Source organism: Sciurus vulgaris (genome assembly GCF_902686455.1).
Source record: "Sciurus vulgaris genome assembly, chromosome: 17".
Taxonomy (NCBI): domain Eukaryota; kingdom Metazoa; phylum Chordata; class Mammalia; order Rodentia; family Sciuridae; genus Sciurus; species Sciurus vulgaris.
Window position 1 is genome coordinate 26,389,261 of NC_136478.1, and position 22,601 is coordinate 26,411,861.

The following is a 22,601-nucleotide window of genomic DNA, read 5'->3' on the forward strand; positions in this document are numbered from 1 at the left end:
AAAAGTGTGCTATACTCTTAGCAACCTCTAAGGCATATTAAAATGGAATGGATTTAATACCTAGAATTTTATGTTGTTTAATTATTATGTAATACTTTTATTCACTGTGAATTCTCATCTGTAAAATGAGGATTAAAACAAATTTCACTAACATTCTTGTTACAATTAAATGAAGTTAACTAGAGTACCTAAAACAATGCTAAACAATTCTAGTTCCCTTTTGTCTACAGTATAAAATGTAGTTGCACAGGTATCTTCTAGAAGTTTAAAAATTGAGGTTTGTTTGGGGTATACTTTTTTTTTTTTTTTGGTACCCAGGATTGAACCCAGGGGCGTTTTTATCACTGAGCTACATTCTTAAGTGTTTTTTACTATTTTGAGACAGGGTCTCTTTAAGTTGTTTAGGGCCTCTCCATGTCACTAGGGCTAACCTTGAATTTGCAATATTGCCTCGGCCTTCTGAGTTGCTGGGATTATAGGTGTGTGCCACTGTGTCTGACAAGTATACTATTTTTTTTTTAAGTAGTGTTTGTGCATAGAAATTCTGGTTATGTTTAATTTTATTTTTAAAATAGATAATACATCAGCTTGATTAATCTCCTTTTCCCATTTCGCTGTTACCTTTTTTCCGCCCCTTGTATTGGGAATTAAACCCACGGCCTCATGAGTTCTAAGCTTTCCCTCTACTATAGAGCTACATACCCAGCCCTCCTTTACATCTAGTCTTAAAAACAATTCCTGGAATAAATTCTCATCTCCCAGGCATCAAACCTAGTATTACTATCCACTAAAGATTTACCCCATTATTCCCTTTATTTGAATTAATTCCTTAGGATAAATTCTGAAAACTGTATTGGCTGGTGTTTGACCTAACAATTAAATGAAGCTGTTATTTAAGCATTTGTTATGTCTTGTACATTTATTTTTCAAATATTTTATGTATGTAATTTTAATTCGTATATGTGTGAGTGAGATGGTGTTCTGCTATTTTGTTTAGGCTGGCCCTGAATTTGGGGCTAAAATCCTCCTGCCTCAGCCTACCAGGTAGTTGGGATTATACTCTCTCAAGTGTGGGAACTGCAGGTGTGCACTACCACGCCTAGCTAGTCACCTTTTTTTTTTCTCCCTTTTTTCAGTACTGGGAATTGAATCCAGGGGTACTCCATCAGAGTTATATCCTAGCGCCCCCCCACCCCACTTTTTTCTCTTTAAACTTTTTTTTTTTAAGTTCTAGATGGACACAGTACCTTTATTTATTTATTTATATGTGGTGCTGAGGATCAAACCCAGTGACTCACATGTGCTAGGCAAGTGCTCCACCACTGAGCTGTGTCCCTAGCTCCCCTAGCTCCCCTAGCTCCCCTAGCTCTTTTTATTTGAGATAGAGTTGGTGAGGCTGGCCTTGAATGTGCTATCCTCCTGCCTCACCCTCCTGAGTTTTCTAGGATTATAGTCATACACAACTATGCTTTTTCAACTTTTTGTTGAAATTATTGTGCACTTAGAGCAGTTCACAAATCATGCATACAGATGAATTTTCATAAAACAAACATGTATCTGTTAAAACCATGTAGATCAAAAAAAAAGCTAACATCTTCTAGCTTTCCTCTTAGTTATTTAACATACCAGTTACAACCTAACAGTTCCACTTCCCACATGTAGACATGCATGAGCTTGTTGATCAAAAGGCATGTGTCATAACAGTCTCAAATTAGAAAACAACCTTAGCATCCATCAACAAAGTGTATACTATCACGCCTTGAGACTATTAGTGGCACAACATGGATGAGTGAAAAATACTAAGCATTCTGTCCTTTTATTCATTCTATGTGTAAAGTCATTGTTCCTGTTTTTATAACAACTGTTCAGTGTTCCAAGCATTATTTTAAATGTGATTTAATGTCATTTTTCACATTCTCACTGTTGTCTTATAGGATAGGTAGTATTGTCTTGTTTTTTGTTTTTGAGACAGGGTCTTGCTAAGTTGCTCAGGACCTTGATAAATTGCTGAGTCTGGCCTTGAATTTGTAATCCTCATGCCTCAACCTCTGCAGCCACTGGGATTATAGGCATGCACCACCACACCCGCCTTTGCTTTGGTTATGTAACAGAGATTTCACCCAGGGTCTCATGCATGTTGAGCACATAATTCACCACTGAGCTACACGTCCAGCCCTGACTCATTTTATATTAAGGTTCAAAGATTTTATTTTATTCATCGATACTCAGAAAATGGCAGATGTTAGGTTTTTCTCCATAATATTCCTTTGATGAATCCCTTTATATTTGTTCATAAATGACAAGAAAGCAGAAGAAAATGAGTCTGGATCACAAATTGTATTTGTCCCTAGTTGCTTACCCTTGATAATCCTACTGTAAAACATCTTTCCTATGTTGTCAGAATGACCTTTCCAAGATATGTAACTGATGATGTCTCTGTACAACTTGAAAGCTGTAATTCTCACTCCCTCCCACTTTGGTACCAGTGATTAAACCCAGAAGTGCATTTTCCACTGAGCTACTTCCCCAGCCTGTTTTATTTATATTTTTTATTTTTATTTTTATTTTCATTTAACCCCTGAGCCACATCCAGCCCATTTTATATTTTATTTAGAGCCAGGGTCTTGCTAAGTTGCTGAGGCTGACTTTGAACTGTTGATCCTCCTGCTTCAGCCTCCTGAGCCACTAGGATTACAGGTATGCACTGCCATGCCTGGCTCCATTTTATTTTCTATTGAGATAGGATCTCACCAAGTTGCTTAGGGCCATGTTGAGTTGCTGAGAGTGGCTTCAAACTTGGAGTCCTGTTGCCACAGCTTCCTGAGTTGCTGAGGCTGGCCTCAAACTTGGATCCTACTTCCTCAGCCTCCTGAACCACTGTGCTAGGCAAAAGCTACAGTTCTTAACCTGGGCTTGTGATGTGGTTCATTATCTCTGAAAGCAGATAAGATACTTTGGAATGTAGGGCATTTATAGTTTTAGTACCTCTGGGAGCAGCGGGGCATACAGGACACAGTTTTGACAGAACTATAATGCAAACTAATAAAACCTGGGACAAACACCTGATGCTGGATCTTACATCAGCGATGTCCCACAGTGTGCCCAAATGGCTAGGCCTTTACTTACCTGTCTTTGGATCGTGTCTGTCCTAGGAGGAGTGTGCACTTAGGTAATAGGATTCTGCAGCTGAGCCAGGCATTTTGGCATACACCTGAAATCCCAGAGACTCAGGAGGTTGTGACAGAAGATTGAAAGTTTGAGGCCAGCCTGGGCAACTCTATAAAAAGTAAAAAGGGCCGGGGATGTGGCTCAGTGGGTAAGTGCCCCTGGGTTTAATTCCCATAGACACACACAATTCTACAACTGAGGCATATCTTGGAGAAATGAACTGTTGGGGCAACTAGAACTATTTTACAGGAGATAATGTAGTGGTATATGTCCAGGTGTACTTGAGCAATTGTCTCTGTGATCTCGTTGCCTTAATGCTACATTGTAAATTGATTTGTTCATCTTTCTTGCTCCTAAGTTTTTGAGATGTGGGGCTTTTTGAAAGTTTGTGGGGCTTTTTAAAAGTTTGTCTCCTGTGTCTGATATTTTTAAGGAATAGTCATTAACTTTGATGGTAAAATACGAAAATGTTGGTTTCACTTGATGGCTGAGGTTTTAGTATGTGTAAATATTTTTTAGGTAAGTAAAATTTATGTCTTCTATAGTATCTTTGCTGTCAGTCTCTCCTGATACTTTCAGAATATTTAGGAATTTGGAACTGGGGTGGGAATAAAGTGCTAGTTCTTGGCACTTTCTTCTTTTTTTTTTTTTGGCGTTAATGGGGATTGAGCCCAGGGCCTTGTGCTTGCAAGGCAAGCACTCTACCAACTGAGCTATATCCCTAGCCCTTCTTGGCACTTTCTTAATTTCCTTTGGTGACAAATAAAGAAAAGGCAAATCCTTGGATGCTTTGTCCTAGTTTGTGAAACTGGTGTGCTATTACTACACTAAGAAGACGGGTACAGTTTATTGCCCTGCTTTATTGTAGCTTAGTGTGATCGGATCTCGTTGCTTGTCTAGGATGTTGTTTCCTTGTTATTTCTCCTAGTGACAAGTGGGAAGGAGTACTGTTTATTGAATTTCTTGGGTACATACATTCACTAAATACATGAACTAGCTGGTATTGGCCACCCCACTCCCCCCACTAGTGAATGAACCCAGGACTTAACATGGTAGGTGAAAAGCATTCTACTACTAAACTACATCCTATCCTACACACATCCACTTTTTGTGTGTGTGTGTTTTGTTTTGGTACTAGGGATTGAACCCTAGCATCAACACTGAGCTACATCTTCATCCCCCCTTTTTTAAGTTTTGAGATGGGGGGGTCTCACTAAGTTGCTAGGGCTTGCTTTGAGCTTCGAACCCTCCTCTTTCAGCCTCCATAGTCACTGGGATTACAGTGTGTGCCACTGAGCCCTGCAGGATGAACTAGTTTTTAAAATAAAGTAACCCAAATTTAATTCATGCAGGTAATACATTGTCTGGTATGAATGCTTTTAGAGGTAAGATGTGTTTAAAAAGTTAAATGTGAACCTGAGGATGGTGGCATATGCCTATAATCCTGATAACTTGGGAGAGTGAAACAGGGGGATCACAAGCTCAAGGCCAGCCTTAGCAATATTGTGAGAACTTCAGAAATTTAGCCAGACCCTGTCTCAAAATAAAAATTAAAAGGGACCGGGGATGTAGCTCAGTCAGGTGACCCTGGGTTCAGTCCTTAGCATGAAAAAACAAAAAGAAAATTAAATATGGAGTTGCTCCTTCATTTGTATGCATATTTAGTTGTTTACTTAGGTATTCGAATTACTAATCATTATAATTTTAGTAGGTTACAGTTTTCAGTTTAAATGGAGGAATTTGGTACATTTTTTTAAAAAGTTTTTTAGTTGTAGATGAACACAATTCCTTTATTTCATTTATTTTTATGTGGTGCTGAGGATCAAATCCAGTGCCTCACATTGGGCTAGGCAAGGGCTCTGCCACTGAGCCACCAGCCCCTTGGTAGATATTTTAATATAGAATCTTGAATACTCTTGGAATCTTTGAGATCGTGGGCTAGGTAAGTGCTCTTTCATTGATTCACATACCTAGACCTTATCTTGGTCTTTTGAGGGAAAGGTTTGGTTAATTGGCCTAATAATCATCTGTCTTTTTTTGTGTACTGGGGTTTGAAACCAGGAGGCCCTGTACCACTGAGCTACATCCTGATCCCCTTTTTAAATTTTGAGGCAGGGCCTCACCAAGTTACTGAAGCTGGGCTCAAACTTGGTTGTCTTTCAGCCTCAGCCTCCTGAGTAGCTGGGATTACAAGTATGTGCTGCTGTGCCTGACTTGGAAAGGTTTCTTATCGTCTAATATTTTTACCTTCAGATGCTTGGAGAAAAGTTTTTCTTTTTTATTTATTCTTTAAAAATTTGATACAGGATCTGGCTAAGTTGCTGAGGCTGTCCTTGAACTTGATTCCTTCCTGCCTCAGCCAGCCTTTCTTAACTCTGATTTTCTGGATGGGGAAAACGGAAACTGAAATGATTTAAATAATGAATGTTTGCATAATTACTTATGAGGATCATAATGGGAGTTGTACCATAAAGCCATACTCCTCTACTCGGAGTGTTGGATTTTAGGGTAATAGAATCTGTGTGTATTTTTCCCTGTCCACTTTGTAACATTTGATAGAGTTGAAGATTAAACCAAAGAAGCTAAATATAATATCCAGCCCAAAGTAGATAATGTGTTATTTATAATTTCTTTGGTTTTGTTTTGTACCAGGGATTGAACGAAAGGGTGCTTAACCACTGAGCCACATTCCCAGCTCTTTTAATTTTAATTTTTAAAAAAATTATTTATTTATTTATTATTATTAATTTTTTTTTTGGTGGTGCTGGGGATTGAACTTAGGGCCTTGTGCATGCTAGGCAAGCACTCTGCCACCTGAGCTATCTCGCCAGCCCTTAATTTTGGGACAGGGTCTCACTAGGTTGCTTACAGCCTCACTAAGTTGCTGAGGCTGATTTTAAACCTGTGATCCTCCTGCCTCGGCCTCACAAGTTGCTGGGATTACAAGTATATGCCACTATGCCCAGCTATTTATAACTTTTTAAATGTGGAATGAATAAACATTATCACTTAACGGTTTGCTGAGCTCTTTTCTAGACCAGATGTGCAGTCATGAGCACAACCATTCCAATTTCTTGTTTTCATGTAACTTCTAATAACTGAACAAATTTTCACATAGTGGTAAGTGCTGTGGAGAAAAAGCAGACCTAAGGGATTTTGGTGGGGCAGATCATGTTGCTTTTATAGGGATGGTAGTTATGGAAGGCCTCACTGAGGAGGCGACTTTAGAGCAGAAATCTAAAGGAAGTGAGAGGACAAACCATGTGTAGAAATATGAAGCTTTCCAGTTAGAGGAGATAGGAACTACAGACATTGGTAGGTTTGAGGAACATCAGGAAATTAATGTAGCTCAAGTGTAGCATCTAAATCTGTAAAGAGTTAAAAGTTGTTGCCTGGTATGGTATAGCACACCTCTAATCCTAGCTACTCGAGAGACTGAAGCAGTAGGATCACAGACTTCAGGTTATCCTGGGAAACTTAGTAAGACCTGGTCTCAAAATTTAAAAAATTAGGGCTGTGTTTGTAGCTCATTGGTAGAACACTTGCCTAGCACATGCGAAACACTGAGTTTGATCCTCAACCGCACATAAAATTAAATAAAATAAAGGCATTGTGTCTATCTGCAACTAAAATATTTTTTAAAAAATTTAAAATTAGAAGGCTGAGGATGGTAGCTTAGGGGTAGAGTGTCCCTGAATTTAATCCCTAGTGCTGACCCCTGCCCGCCCCCCCAAAAAAAATTAGTGAAGGTTGGTATATAGAAGAAATTAGAATTACATCAAATTATTATCTTAAAAATTCCCCTTCCTCCAGCTGCTCAGGAGGCCAAGGTAGGAGGATCACAAGTTGGAAGTCAGTCTCAGTAACTTAGCAGTACTGCAAGTAATCTAGTGATACCATGCCTCAAAAATAAAAAGAGCTGGGGATGTGGCTCAATGGTTAAGCACCCCTGGGTTCAATCCCTGATACCCACAAAAAAAACAAAACAAAACAAAACAAAAAAAACCCTGCCTCCTTTGGTACTGGGGATTGAACTCAGGGGTGATTTATCAATGAGTTAGTCCCCACCCCTTTTTAATTTCTTATTTTGGGACAAAGTCTTGCTGAGTAGCTTAGGCTGACCTAATACTTGGGATCCTTCTGCCTCAGATTCCCAAGTCACAGTGGATTCAGGTATTCATTAGTGCATCTGCCAACATTAAAACTTTCTTGAGAAAAACTTTGTATTATATGGGATAATCACTAGTTGTTTTCCTGGCTTTCTGCCATTGGCAATAGAAAATAAAACAATATAATAATAGAAACTAGAAAATAAAATAGAATCGTTAAATGTAGTTGCTTTCATCTTAATCAGTCTTATTCTAGAATGAACAAATAATATAATTTGGGATTTGCCCTAAGAGGTTGGTTTTTCTTTTTTCTTTCTTTTTCCTTCCTTCCTTTTTTTTTTTCTTTCTGTTTTTTGTTTTTTGTTACTAGGAATTGAACCTTGGGGTGCTTTACCACTGAGCTATATCCCCAACCCTTTTTTATTTCAAGACAGGGTTTCAGTAAGTTGCTTTGGCCGTCCTCAAATTTGTAATCTTTCTGCCTCAGCTTCTTTAAGTTGCTGAGATTATAAATGTGTCACTTTGCCAGGCTTTTTCTTTTTTAACTGCTTTTATTTATTTGCTTGCAGTAATGTAAATTGAACTGTGAGTGTTAAAGTTGCTTGGCAGATTCTCAACCGCTGAGCTATACCTCCAGCCTTGTTTTTTTTTTTTTTTTTTTTTCTTTTTTCTTTTTTTAATTCTCTTTTAAATTATATTCTTGTTCTTTTAGATTGTGAATCGGCACGGTCCTGAGGCAGACAGGCATTTATTACGCTGCCTATTTTCACATGTGGATTTCAGTGGCGATGGTAAAAGCAGTGGCAAAGATTTCCATCAGGTATTTGGGGTTACAGAGTTTATGTCCTCTTAGCTCTAATTGTTAAATTAATTGCAGGTTTGAGCACAAAGTGCATAGCTAACAACATCTACAAAATAGCATCCAGAAATTAATCTCAGGCAGATGACTTAAAGATGTTGGGGGAATTTTTGCCTTTTTCTGTCTGTCCCTTTTACCTGGATGCTTACCATTACATCTGCCTAATTTAGGGAGCTAGGGCCAGGGCTGTCTGAAGCAGGAATAGGAATGTCTTGCTTGACAGGTAAGTAACAAAGAGGGTATCTCATGTCTTGGATTAAGTCGCTTTGACTTGATTATAAATTTTGTAAAAGTTTCATCATATTGTTTGTTTTACCGATCTCAATGGATTCTATTTTGTGTAAGGTTTGGTTTAACACTTTTTGCTAATAGACTTTAATATGAGTTTTAAAGAGCTGATTGTGATAATAATGCTTCTATTTTGATAGCACTTTGTGTTAGATGATGGTTAGTGCTAATGAAAACTCATTTTTTATTTTTAAAGACTCAGTTTCTGATTCAGGAGTGTGCGTCGCTGATTACAAAGCCAAATTTTATCTCAACATTGTCCTATGCCATTGATAATCCATTGCACTATCAGAAGGTTGGTATTATCTTTATCTTTAGTAGTCAATTAAGAATGACATCTCTTACTAGCTAATCCTAGAAAGGCTCTAAGCCTTGATTTTTTTTTTTTTTTTTAATGTTATTTCTTAATTTAAAAGTTTTATGTTCTTTGGGGTCTTTCATACCTTTGTAATGAATTCAAGTCATTTCACTTAATAATAGGATCTTACACCAGGTCATTTGAAGGTGTAAGCTTATCATTCTATAGTTCTAGGGTGTGGTATATTGTTTCTAGTGGCACCACAGGTTATGTCGCGTGTATATATTACCATAATAGGATCTGTTTGAAAATTAAACTCATTAAAAATATTTTTGTTTTGTTTTATTTCAGAGTTTAAAGCCTGCACCCCACTTATTTGCCCAGCTGAGTAAAGTTCTCAAGTTAAGCAAAGTACAAGAGGTAAATGATTTAAGAAAAGTCGGTAGAATTAGAATTAAAAATAGCCATTTGACTCTTTGGTTAATACAACCTCCTTATTGTTTCAGGTAATTTTTGGCCTTGCCCTCTTGAATTCTTCCAGCTCAGATCTCAGAGGTTTTGGTAAGTTGCTTTTACCCTACAAACTAGATGATTTAATTTTTGTGGAAAAAGATGTAGTTTTTTTAAAAATACTTTTTCAGTTGTTGATGGACCTTTATTTATTCATTTATATGTGATGCTAAGAGTTGACCCCAGTGCCTCACACATGCTAGGCAAGCGGTCTGCCACTGAGCTACAACCCCAGCCCAAAAGATGTAAAATTACCCTCAGTTCTTTGTAAGAATATAATTTTCTAGTGTTACTGTGTAATGGATGTCAGGAAACTTCATCTTGTAAAACTCCCCTGCCCCCTGGCCATTGATCCCTTTATACCTATTAACTACCTCTTAAATATTGCTTTGAAAGTTAAACAGTGAATTGGTTGAAATGTAGAGGATATTACAGTGAACTAGACCAGCCTCAGCAACTCAACAAGACCTTGTCTCAAAATAAGAAATTGGTGAAAGAGAAGTATATTTTGATTTTATGTGTCTGTATGACTTTTTTTCCATATTGTGGTGCAGAAATAACCTGTAGTATTTGGTTTATCTGATTTTCAGCTGCCCAGTTTATCAAACAGAAGCTTCCAGATCTTCTGCGTTCCTACATTGACGCAGACGTCAGTGGAAATCAAGAAGGTGGCTTCCAAGATATAGCAATAGAGGTCCTACACCTCCTCCTCTCCCATCTCCTCTTTGGGCAGAAGGGAGCCTTTGGAGTTGGACAGGAACAGATAGACGCTTTTCTCAAGACACTGCGCAGAGGTAAAGGATTCTTTGTAAACTATAGCAGATGATTTCCTTGGACAGTCATGAACATGTGAAAAAATCACGTTGGAATATGAGTGAAGACAATGATCTGTTGCATGTATTTGTAGTCTTCCAAGTGTAAGAGATTATTTTCTAAATTAGAATATGGAAGTGTTAGAGCTTCATTAAAGGATATGATGCTCTAACCACCAATGATAATTATCACCAATAATCTTGTTACATAAGTATGATCACAGATAAAACTGGGCATATTTTCTTGTAGTCTTTTTCCCCCCTTAGGGAGACAATATTATTGAGATGAGTTGTTTTTAGTTTAAAAAGCTGGTCCCTGTTTTGGAGAGAATTAAATCCGTGGGTGTTTTACCACTGAGTTATATCCCCAGCCTTTTTTTATTTTTTTGTGACAGGGTCTTATAAAAGTTGCTTAGGATTTCACTAATTTGCTAAGGCTGACCTCAGACTTATGATCCTCCTGCCTTAGCCTCTCAAATTGCTGGGATTACAGGCGTGTGCCACTATGCCTAGTCGTGGTCACTTTTGAGATATCTACTATTATTATTGGCATTGTCATTCCCAGGTTTAATCCTCATTCTGTTAACCTCACTTTGGAGAGAGAACTATTTGAGAATAAGTCTGTGATGGAGGACTGACATCATTAATCTCTATAATTTTTGTTGACTTGTAATGTTTATATATAGTGTAATGTAAACTTCATTAACTTTCTCAGTGAGGGGAAGCTGTTTATTGATGAAATAAACAAACTGATTTACCAATTGTTTCCAAGGTCTGCCTCCTGTGGGGATTGATCATCCTATTGTGAAAATGTAATATACAGGTTAAAAAGTGGTCAGTACAAGCTGGAAACAAGAAAAATTAAAAATCTACACATGGGCCATTTTTGTGATATAAAACAATTTAAATTCTGGGATTGGTATGAAATCATAATTTGGGCTAGCAGGTTGGAAAAATTAAATTTTGTTTTGAATATGAACTTGTGGAGCATTTGGGTTTAGAGGTCTTTGAGAGAGTAAAAGAGAATTGATGGTATTTGGTCAATATAGTGATTGCATGCTTTTTCCTCCCTCAGATTTTCCTCAAGAACGCTGTCCTGTGGTGCTTGCACCACTTTTATACCCTGAAAAACGGGACATTCTAATGGACAGGATCCTGCCTGATTCTGGAGGGGTTGCTAAAACCATGATGGAGAGCTCTTTGGCTGATTTCATGCAAGAAGTAGGCTATGGCTTTTGTGCAAGGTTGGTAGCAATACAAGTCAGATTTTTTATTATTCTTGTACCAAGCATGATTTTCTTTTTTATGATGTTACTCTTTAAAACAAGTTCCTTAGATTTAAAAAAAAAAAAAAAAAAAAGAAAGAAAAAAAAATTTGATTGATTTAATTTGTGGTGCTGGGGATTGAACCCTGGGCCTCACACATGCCAGGCAAGTACTCTTGCAATTGAGCTACATCCCTTGCCCTGTTTTTTTTTTTTTTTTTTCCCCCTTTTTAGTTACACATGACAGTAGAGTGTATTTGAACATAGTATACATACATTGAGTACAACTTCCTGTTCTTTTGGTTGTACATAATGTGGAATTATGTTGGTTGTGTATTCATATATGAACATAGGAAAGTAATGTCCAATTCATTATTCTATCTTTCCTGTTCCCATTCTCCTTCCTTTCTCTTCATTCCTCTTTGTATAATCCAAAGTACTTCTATCTTTCCTCCTTCCTAATTGTGAGTTAGTATCTGAGTATCAGAGAGAACATTTGGTTTTTGGTTTTTTGGGATTGACTTATTTCACTTGGCATGTACTCTCTAATTCCATCCATTTACTGACAAATGTCATAATCTCATTTTTTCTTTATGACTAGGTAATATTCCATTTTGTATATATACTGTTTTATTTGTCCATTCACCTTAGATCCTTCAATGTTATCTCTCAAAATTTTTGCTTGTGATTTTATATATATATATATATATATATTTTTTTTTTTTTTTTGACAGTACTGGGGATTGAACCAGGACATAGTGTGTGCTAGTCAAGTACTACCACTGAGCTATGTTTCCAGCCCTTTTTCTCTCCCCTTTCATACTGTAGATTGAACTCAGACCTGTACATGCTAGGCAAGTGTGTTTTCACTGAGCTACATCCACAGCCAGTTTTTAAATTTTATTTTGAGACAGCATCTCCCTGCGTTGTCTAAACTAACCTTGAACTTACAATCCTCCTGCCTCAACCTCTCAGGTATTTGGGGTCACAGGTGTGTGTTACCATGCCCAACTCTTTGCTTGTAAACTTTGATCTTTAACTATTTAGTGTTGGAACTAACTATAAACATTCTGGGGACTAGGTTACTATCTCCCTATCCCTCCCAGTTTCTCAAATTTAGGAATTTAAGATGTTTTTTCTTTTTTTTTTTTTTTTTTTGGTGGGGGTCTGGTACTGGGTACTTAATCCAGGGGTGCTTTGTCACTGAGCTACATCCTCGGTCTTTTTTTTTTGGAGACAGGATCTCACTAAATTGCTGAGGCCATCCTTAAACATGTGTAGTCCTCCTGTTTCAGCCTGTGCAATTGTTGGGATGTGCCACCATGCCTGGCTCCCAAAGCCAAGATTCTCACCTAGTTACCAGAATAAGCAAATTTTAAGCTTTTGAAGAGTAAGAGAATGTTAGGTCAGCATTTAGGGAACTTAAATTACTTTACCCTTAATGCCTAATTTTTTCCTTGTACCCATTCCTCAGTTTTCTCATGTCTTCATTTCCTGTCATTCTCCTTTCTTAATACCCCCACTATCCTCTTGGCAGTACTGGGGATTGAACCCAGGGACCTCTTCTCTACTGAACGTTGATTTGATTCCTGGCTCTTTTTGATTTTGTTTTGAGGCAGAGTCTTGCAAAGTTGACCAGAATGTCCTGGAACTCTTGATCCTCATCCTTCATCCTTCCCAAATAGCTGGGATTATAGGTGTATGATATCTGACCTGGCTTTTCCTGCCTCTTTGTACTTTTATTTATTTATTTTTTTCCTGTAATGATGATTGATTCCAGGGGCACTCTATCCCTGAACTACATTCCCGGCACTTTTTATATTCTTATTTTGAGACGGGGTCTTGCCTAGTCTATCCTCGAACTTGGCAAGCCTCCTTGCCTCAGCCTCCCAAGTGGCTGGAGTTATAGGTGTGAGCCACTATGTCTGGTTATACTCTAACTTTTCTATTTTCCTTACCTGTGAAAGGCACCAAAGGAAATTTTGAACCTATTAGTAGTACTTCATTAATGTATTCTCTGAGAATAAGTTGAATAAGTTATTATAGGCATTAATATGCTTTTTTTTTTTGGTCTGGAGATTTAACCCAGGGGTACTTTAAAGCCCTGAGCCACTCCCTGATCCTTTTTATTTTTAAGACAGGGTGTTGCTACATTGCTGAGGCTGGCGTCAAATTTTTAGTCTTTTTGCCTTAGCCTCTCCAGTCTCTGGGATTATAGGCATGTGCCATCACACCCAGTGCTTTTTTTTTTTTTTAAGTATAATTGTTAATGTTTTAAAAGCTCTTATGTAAACCACATTCCCAGTTATGTGTGAAAAAGTGTATTTGTATGTTCTAGGCATATGTACTCACTTTAATTTTTTCTAATAACTTTAAAGATGCAAAGGTTAGGATGCATTTGCAAGACTTTTTTTTTTTAAAGAATATATTCCTTTCTTATTCTTTTATCTATTTATCTTTTATATCTTTTATTTATTTATTTTTTAATGTAGTGCTGGGGCTTGAACCCAGTGCCTTACATCTGCTAGGCAAGTGCTCTGCCATTGAGCCAAAACTCCAGCCTTGAATGGCTTTTTACATATTACAATACTCAGATTTGCCTTCAGTATAGAAGTGACTTGATTTGTACTGAAATTTGAAGATGCTTTGATTTGTTTGAGGAAAATCATTACTCTTTGTCTATTGTCTTCCACTGATCTTTTTTTATACTTTTGCCATTTTCTTAAGTAGGTGATTATTATGTTTCTGAATATATAAAGATAATAAGAAATGAATTCATTAATCTGCCTGTATTATAAAACTGATAATGCTCATACGGGGTTTAAGAATTTTTTTGTGCTAGTGGGGATTGAATCCAGGGCCTGGTGCATGCTAGGCTCTGCCACTGAACTACATCCCAGCCCAGGGAGTCATTTAGTAATAGCATTTCTTAATATCTTGGTATTTTGAGGTTGGTATCATTTTAAATTTTTATTTCTGTTTCAGTATTGAAGAATGTCGCAATATAATCATGCAGTTTGGTGTTCGGGAGGTCACAGCTGCCCAGGTTGCAAGGGTTTTAGGAATGATGGCTCGAACTCATTCAGGATTAACAGACGGTATTCCATTACAGGTTTGTTGAGTTTAGCTACTTTATATAAGTGGGTTAATGTCCTGTCCTCTATTTTGTTGATGAAATTACATTGTGGTCAGTTGTCATCCAGAACTGAATACAATAAATAGTTGGATTTATTGAATTCAAGTTTTACTTCTACAGAGTATCTCTGCACCTGGCAGTGGGATCTGGAGTGATGGGAAAGATAAAAGTGATGGAGCACAGGCACACACATGGAATGTGGAAGTGTTGATTGATGTTCTTAAAGAACTGGTAGGTACTTGTAATCATTTTTTTATGTTTTATTAGTGTGGTTTATGTTTTATTTATGAAGATTGTTTTTATTTTTTATAAATAAAATTCCCAGCTGATTAAGAGCAACAGTATACTATAATTCTTTTACTTTATTGCTTTAAAAAGTAATAGAGCACTTGGATATGAGAGGCACTGGGTTCAATCCTTAGCACTACATAAAAATAATAAAATAATGGTATTGTATTCATCTACAACTAAAAAATAAAAAAGTAATGAAGACAGCTATGTTGGCACACAACCTGTAATCTGAATGACTTGGGAGTTAGCTAAAGCAGAAAATTTATTTTTAAAAAATTTTAATGAAATTTATTTATTTATTATTGGTTCTAGGGGTTTAGAACCCAGGGGCACTGTACCTCTGAGATTATATACCCAGCCTTTTTAGTTAGTTAATTATTTTGTGGGGGAGATTGAGCCCAGGAGTGCCTCATCCACTTAGCCCACAGCCCCAGCCTTTTTATTTTTTATTTTTATTTTGAGACAGGGTCTTACTAAGTTGCTTAGGCCTTGCCAAGTTACTGAGTCTGGCTTTGAACTCTCGGTCTTTCTGACTCAGCCTCCTGAGCTGCTGAGATTATAGGTGTGTGCCACCATGCCCAGCTCTTCTTTATCCGCGCCCCCTCTCCCCCCAGTGTCTCCCTAAGTTACTTAGGGCCTTGGTAAGTTATTGAGACTGGCCTTGAACTTATAATCCTCCTGCCTTAGCCTCCAGAGTCACTGGGATTAAAGGTGTGAACTGCTCTGTCTGACTGCTGCTTTTTGCTTTATGTATTTGCTTGCAAGATGATAGGGCACCATGAATATTACTCTGTGTTAGTGAAAACCTTTGTGTGTTGCATTGTTTTTAAACTTTTTAAAGAGCTTATAGAGATCTTTCAAATCTTCTCAGCCCTATAATATTTTTCTTGTGTGTTTGTCTGTGTGCCATCATAGGAATCAAGACCAGGGCCTCTGACATGCTAAGAACATGCTGTACCCCACTGAGCTACACTCCAGCCAAGTTGAAAAACTTGCTTAAATTTCAAATTTAACTTGACTCTTTTAAGCATGAAAATTTGCACACACATTAAACTTCGAAATGCTTTTTTCTTTATTAGAACCCGAGTTTGAATTTCAAGGAAGTAACTTATGAACTGGACCATCCTGGATTTCAGATTCGTGACAGTAAAGGACTTCATAATGTGGTTTATGGCATTCAGAGGGGTTTGGGTATGGAAGTATTCCCAGTTGATTTCATATATAGACCTTGGAAGCATGCAGAAGGCCAGGTGAGTGAATGGTAACTATAGAAGAAGAAAAAAAATTTATTGTTTTTAATATCATCTCCCCATTGATAGATAAGTGTATTTGTTTTGCATAGCTTAGGAAAGCAGGCCATCATCATAAACATTGAAATAATAGTATAGTTATTAGACTCTTGAGGTATTGAAATCTAGCTGTTTTTCAAGTAGTTTAATAATGTTGGTCTTCAAGGCCATCTCATTTGTACCTTTGGTCTTTCTGAATTGCCTGGTTTTTAAGGGTAAATGATTAAGGTGGTGGTTTTTTTTTTTTTTTTTTAATTTTTAAATTTTTTAATTTTTAGTTGTAGATGGAAACAATACCTTTATTTATTTTTCATGTGGTATTGAGGATTAAACCCAGTCCTCACAGGTACTGGGCAAGTGCTCTACTACGATCTACACCCCAGCCCAATAATTAAGGTTTTTAATGGTAAATTATCTTTATAATAACCCTGGGGTTATCTTAAGGAAAATATTTTATGTTTTTATAGCATTAACAATTAATATGGTAGTTAGGACTTTATTTTTGTTTCAGCTATCTTTCATTCAGCATTCCCTGATAAATCCAGAGATTTTTTGTTTCGCTGACTATCCTTGTCATACTGTTGCCACTGATATTTTGAAAGCACCACCAGAGGATGACAATCGAGAAATTGCAACATGGTAAATATTCTCAGCTCCCTTATCATTAAAGTGTCATTTGTGTTTTTTTGAAATATAGTACTAACATTGAGTAAGTATGTAATTAAAAGATTTAAATTAAACAGTATTTTAGGAACCTACGTAAGTTTTTATAGAGGGTGTTGGTGGATAAAATTCTTATAGTTCTCTTTCTTACTAGTTACATCTCTATTTTTATAAGGTCTGCCATTAGGCATTTTCTAAAGCATCAGAAATTTGAAACTATCAACTGGAAGGAGGTTTGTGATTCTCTGTTGTTGTTAGAAGCTTTTTCTTCTGTGTAGATTTGCTTGCTTGTTTCCTTTGCAAGTTGCTCAAGATGGCCAATTTGTAAAATGTACTTCTTCCAGCCAAATTATTTCTAAGTTCTAGTTCTAAACTACTGAGGGAATCTGACTCTGAAACAAACTCTGAATTAGGTTCCTCTTGGTTCTCTTTGTCCAGAAATTCCTCTGGGAATCTGAGGTAAGGATGGTGAAAGTACTTCCACATTGTTGAAATCACACATGGCTTCAGGGAGGGGATATGACCTGGATTATTCCAGAGGCACCTGCTTCATTGTTTCTTCAGATGATTTGTAACTGTAATCAGTTCTCTGTATGTGTGTTCTACATCTGTCATTCAACCAACTGATGATTGAAAATTTTGGAAAGCAAACATTTTTTCTGTACCACTTAAGGACAGACTTCTTGTGATTCTCTGAACAGTATGGTAATAAAGTAGTTTACATGGTATTTACATTTTAGCAAGTATTACAAGTAAAGTAGAGATTGTGTAAAGTTTTGGGGGGAGGTGTGGATAGGTGTTGCTCATTTTTTCCCCCCTTGGTACTGGGGATTGAACGCTGAGGCACTTTTTTGTATTTTATTTAGAGACAGCGTCTCGCTCGTTTGCTTATTACGGCCTTGCTAAGTTGTTGAGCTGGCTTTGAATTCTTGATCCTCCTGCCTCAGCCTCCTGAGCTGCTGGGATTTCAGGTGGTATGCCATTGTGCCAGACTGGTTTTACTCTTATTTTATGTAAGGAACTTGAGTCCTTGGATTTTTGTAATGGAAGGAAATTTTGAACTAATTTTTTACACAAGATGAGGGACAACTACATATTCTTTGGGGCACTTCCGTTATTGAGCAGATTAGGGCATTTTGAAGTCCTTTTATTTATTACTAGATTTTCTTCAATAGAACATAGTAAGCTTTTTTAAAAGTCTTAATAGTCAGCATCTTATATCTTCAACTTTGCTAGCCACATGTTTTCTGTAGCAACCATTTAACTCTGGTAACATAAATGATATGGTTATGGTCAAGATATTATTTTGAAAAACAGTCGTTGGGTGGGATTTGCCTTTTGAATGTTGTTTACAACCCTTGTTCTGAAACATTGACCCAAACAATTTATTCTCAGGTACTAGTTAACATTGAATTTACAAACTGGTTGTTCTTTTTCCTGTTAATCTTAATGGGTGCAGTAGTAGTTTTAAAAAAAAATTATTATAACATGTAAAGACCTTTTCACCTTTTATAAAACTGAATTGGCATGAGTTGACATAGGTTCTTTAATTTCCTAAGCCTGTCTCTCTTCCTGCCTCCCTCTCGTGTGCCCCCTCCCTCTCACAATTCATTTTTTACCACTAATATATCATTCTCTCGTCTGTACTGTTTCAGGCTTGTCCATTTCCTCATGATGTTTAGTTTGTTTGTTTATTCTCATAGCCATCATGTACTCTAAGGGTAAATTTAGATCTTCAAACTTGATTTAAGTCAACCAAGCGAGGTGCAGTGGCACATACCTGTAATCCCAGTAACTGTTGTTGAGACAGGAGGATTTTAAGTTCAAGGCCGGCCTCAATAAGTTAGTGAGACCCTGTCTGTTCATAAAGAAAAAGTGAAAAGGACTGGGATATAACTTAGGGAATTTTGTTAGACCCTATCTCTAAAGAAAAAATGAAAAGGGTTAGGAATGTAACTTAGGATGGTAAAACACTTCTGGGCTCCCCATTATAACCCCCCCATCTCCCCCCACCACCACCAAAAAAAAGCCCAAAACAAAATAACAAATCAACCAGATTGAACTTTTGGACCAGGAAACATTCATAGTGGACATTATATTCTTCAAACCTGGCATCACACCAGAAATTCACACCTTCTTAAAACTTACATTACCAAAGTGATAAGTCTATATTGCTTTGTGATCTATTTGTACATACCAGGGATTGAACCCAGAGGCACTTAACCACTGAAACACATCCCCAGCTCTTTTTATTTTTTATTTTGAGACAGGGTCTTGCTAAGTTGCTTTGGCTGGTTTTGAATTTGAGATCCTCCTACCTCAACCTCCCAAGCTACTGGGATTATAGGTGTGTGCCATTGTGCCTGACTGATTTGTTTCTTATTTCACCCTAATAATAAAAATTTCTTTTTGGCTTGGAGGATCTGTGATTATGCAAACATGCAGCGGATTCATCCTGTCCTTCATCAGTTATTGCCTATTAATAATTATAGCTTTAATTTTTCTTGGTTGGTGCTAGGGATTGAATCCAGGGTTTCCTGCAGGCTAGTCAGGTGCTCTACCACTGAGCTCTATCCCCAACCCCAAATAGCATGGATTTTTGAGATAAACAGCAATATTTTAAATATTTCCCAAATATTAAAGCATGCCAGCAGTTTGCTTCTGTCTTGGTAGCTGGTATCACTTATATTTAAGTGTATATGGGTCTGGGGTGAAGGTTCTGTGGTCAAGCTTACATAGCATGTGTGAGACCCTGGATTTGATCCTTAGCACCACAAAAAGAAAAGAAAGAAGAAAACGAATATTGTGGATTTTGTATTTTCGTTGAAAGAACATCTTTCATTCATTTTTGTTAGGAAGAGCTTGGATTTGATTGAATCTCTATTGAGGCTTGCAGAGGTTGGCCAGTATGAACAAGTCAAACAACTCTTCAGCTTCCCTATCAAACACTGTCCAGACATGCTGGTATTGGCCTTACTACAGATCAACACTTCCTGGCATACCTTGCGCCATGAACTCATCTCCACTCTGATGCCAATTTTCCTTGGAAACCATCCTAACTCTGCCATTATTCTGCACTATGCGTGGCATGGGCAGGTAAGACACGACAGTTTTCTTGCCATTTTTTCATCTAAATAATTGACATTATTTGGAATCTTGAAGGATATTTCAGTAGTCAAATTCATTCTCAACTTTTGAGTTAGTGTGAGATTATGATGAAACCACAGTGCCCTAAAAATGTGTTGTATCTTTTAGGATCATGTTAGCATTAAAATACAGTTGCAAAAAGCAGGGAAGTAAAGATGATTTTTCAAAAATTGAATATTAAGGTACTCTTTTGCTGGAGCAACAATATCCTGTTTGATTTTGGTACTACAGATCAGAACTCAGGACTTTGCCACCTGCTGAGGCAAACTTGGTGCCACTGAATGGTGTCCCTAGGCTCCCCTCGCCCCTTTTTGAGGGAATTGATTACTATGAATTGATCCCAAGGGTGCTGAACCACTAAGCCACATCCCCAGCCCTTTTTAATTTTTATTTTGAGACTGTCTCACTAAGTTACTGAGAGTGGCTTCAAACCTGTGATCCTTCTGCCTCAGCTACCCTAGCTGCTGGGATTACAGGCACGTGCTACCACACCCAGCTCCTAGCCCTTTTAAAAAAATAATTTTGAATTCCCACTTAATTGCCCAAGCTGACCTTGAACTTGTGCTTCCCCTGCCTCAGCCTCCGTAATAGCTGAGCTTACAGTGATGTGCCACCATCTTGGGCTGTGTCTATTGTTTTTTCTTTTTTTCTTTTTCCCTCTTTCTTTCTTTCTTTTTTTTTTTTTTTTTAATATGTTGACAGACACTTATTTTATTTATTTATATGTGGTGCTGAGAGTCAAACCCAGTGTATCACGCACGCTAGGCAAGTGCTATATCACTGAGCCACAACTCCAGCCCCATTGTTTTTTTCTTAATGGCCTACATTTTTAATACAGAAAATACAGCCATTTCCTTATTATGCTTTAACTCCCTTTTTCAGTGACTTTAAAAATTATTCTTACATTAGTTTATATTACCCATAAGCATATTAAAAATTAATTTAATAAAGAAAGCTCTTTATTAGAAATGAAAAATATTTTGTTTCATGCCAAATAGTCAGTTACTCCCCTGTCTCCAGAGACTTAATTCACATGGAAGATTTAGTACTTTACAAAATGTTTAACCAACATTAAACCAAGCATTTACAGCATAGAACTTCTTCCTGATTTTCTCGTATAGTTGTGAGGCGAAAAGGGCAGACTGAAAGGAGTGCCTTTCTCAGTCCCCTTCATGTTTTAGTTGAGAGATTTGCCACCTTGGAACTATTAATAGGATATCATGATTTGGATAAAGTAATTATAAGTGCCTTGTTATTGTTTCTATGAGAAAATTTCAATGAGGACCAACTGTTTTGTTTATATCTTTCAACTGCTAGTCAGTTTTTTTTCTTTTTTTCCTTAGTACCATCCATTGAACCCATTGTTGCTTGACCACCAAGCCACGTCCCTAGATTTTTTTATATTATTTAGAGAAAGGATCTTGCTGAGTTGCTTAGGCCCTTGCTAAATTACCGAGGCTGGCCTTGAACTGCTGATCCTCCCACCTCAGCCTCCTGAGCCGCTGGGAGTACAGGTGTGCACCACCAGGCTTGGCTAAATTGCTAGTCTTTAGGTTAAGTTTTTTTTTTTTTTTTTTTTTTTATTTTACCTGTTCCAGGGATTGAACTCAAGGTCTTGCACATATTTGGCAAGCACACTACTACTGACCCTTTAAGTCAGTTCTGAAAGCCAGTCTATTGTATTTGCTGGTTAAAAAAGAAATTGAATGATTACTAAGATGTGAACATACTTTATTTGGTTGTGGTGGTGTGTACCCCTTTAACCTCAGTGACTTGGGAGGCTGAGGCAGAAGGATAGCAAGTTTGAGACCAGTCTCATCAAATTAGGGAGGCCTTTAGCAACTTAGTGAGACCCTGCCTCAAAATGAAAATAAAAAGGAGTGGGGAAGTGGCTCAGTGGTAAAGTGCCTCTGGGTTCAATTCACAGTCCCACCCCAAAAAGCAAACAAATCAACAACAACAAAGGAAACAGGCTTGTATGTGGAAAGAGCTGTATTTTGGAGCATACAAATATCACTTCCCAATATACTGATAAAGCACTATAGTATTCAACATGAAAGATAGTTTCCTTGTTTTTATTTACAGACTGGTGATTTGTAGCTTTCCTTTTTGCTGCAAATACTGGAGATTGAACCCAGGGGTTCAATTTAGTTTCATTACTGTGCTACATCCCGGTTTTTGTTTTTATTTTTTGAGACGGGGTTTACTAAGTTGCTGAGACAGGCTTCAAACTTAAAATCCTTCTGTCACCCTCCCGAGTTGCTGGGATTATAGGCATGTGCCAGCATGCCCAGTTTATAGCTTAATTTTAAGGAATTAATAATCTTGGTGCACTCACTTGTTCATGCCATATTATAGCCTATGATTTAATTTTGTGTTTGAAAATGAATAAGCAGACATATAGAAACATGTAATTTTGTTGAATGACTATGAACTTAGTTTTGGAGTCATTTTTAGGAGAAATAGAAATAACTGCTTTTCCCATAAACAATGTTAATATAAATTGCATGGTGTTTGAGACATGGACTTTATGTTTGTACTGATATATCTGAGTTTTACCTAAGTATAACAAGTAAAATGTATACCACCTAGCAAAATGGATAGCAATTTTTCTATTTACTTTCCTGCTTCTTTCTTAGGGACAGTCTCCCTCAATTCGCCAACTCATTATGCATGCAATGGCAGAATGGTACATGAGAGGGGAGCAATATGACCAGGCCAAATTGTCTCGAATACTTGATGTGGCCCAGGACTTGAAGGTGATTT

At 37.3% G+C, this 22,601-nt stretch overlaps 1 protein-coding gene across 7 annotated transcripts in view; it reads left to right on the top strand.

The window, feature by feature from the left end:
* CNOT1 (CCR4-NOT transcription complex subunit 1) overlaps window positions 1-22,601 on the top strand; it is an 87,840-nt gene that overhangs the window by 16,221 nt on the left and 49,018 nt on the right. For all 7 annotated transcript variants that reach the window (XM_079118318.1, XM_079118323.1, XM_079118321.1 and 4 more), the window contains 12 exons: window positions 7,990-8,097; window positions 8,621-8,719; window positions 9,074-9,142; window positions 9,229-9,283; window positions 9,823-10,026; window positions 11,120-11,288; window positions 14,295-14,421; window positions 14,566-14,676; window positions 15,816-15,986; window positions 16,537-16,664; window positions 19,544-19,784; window positions 22,475-22,594. In XM_079118318.1, coding sequence (XP_078974444.1) covers window positions 7,990-8,097; window positions 8,621-8,719; window positions 9,074-9,142; window positions 9,229-9,283; window positions 9,823-10,026; window positions 11,120-11,288; window positions 14,295-14,421; window positions 14,566-14,676; window positions 15,816-15,986; window positions 16,537-16,664; window positions 19,544-19,784; window positions 22,475-22,594 — 1,602 coding nt within the window. The remainder of the gene's footprint in view (window positions 1-7,989; window positions 8,098-8,620; window positions 8,720-9,073; window positions 9,143-9,228; window positions 9,284-9,822; window positions 10,027-11,119; window positions 11,289-14,294; window positions 14,422-14,565; window positions 14,677-15,815; window positions 15,987-16,536; window positions 16,665-19,543; window positions 19,785-22,474; window positions 22,595-22,601) is intronic.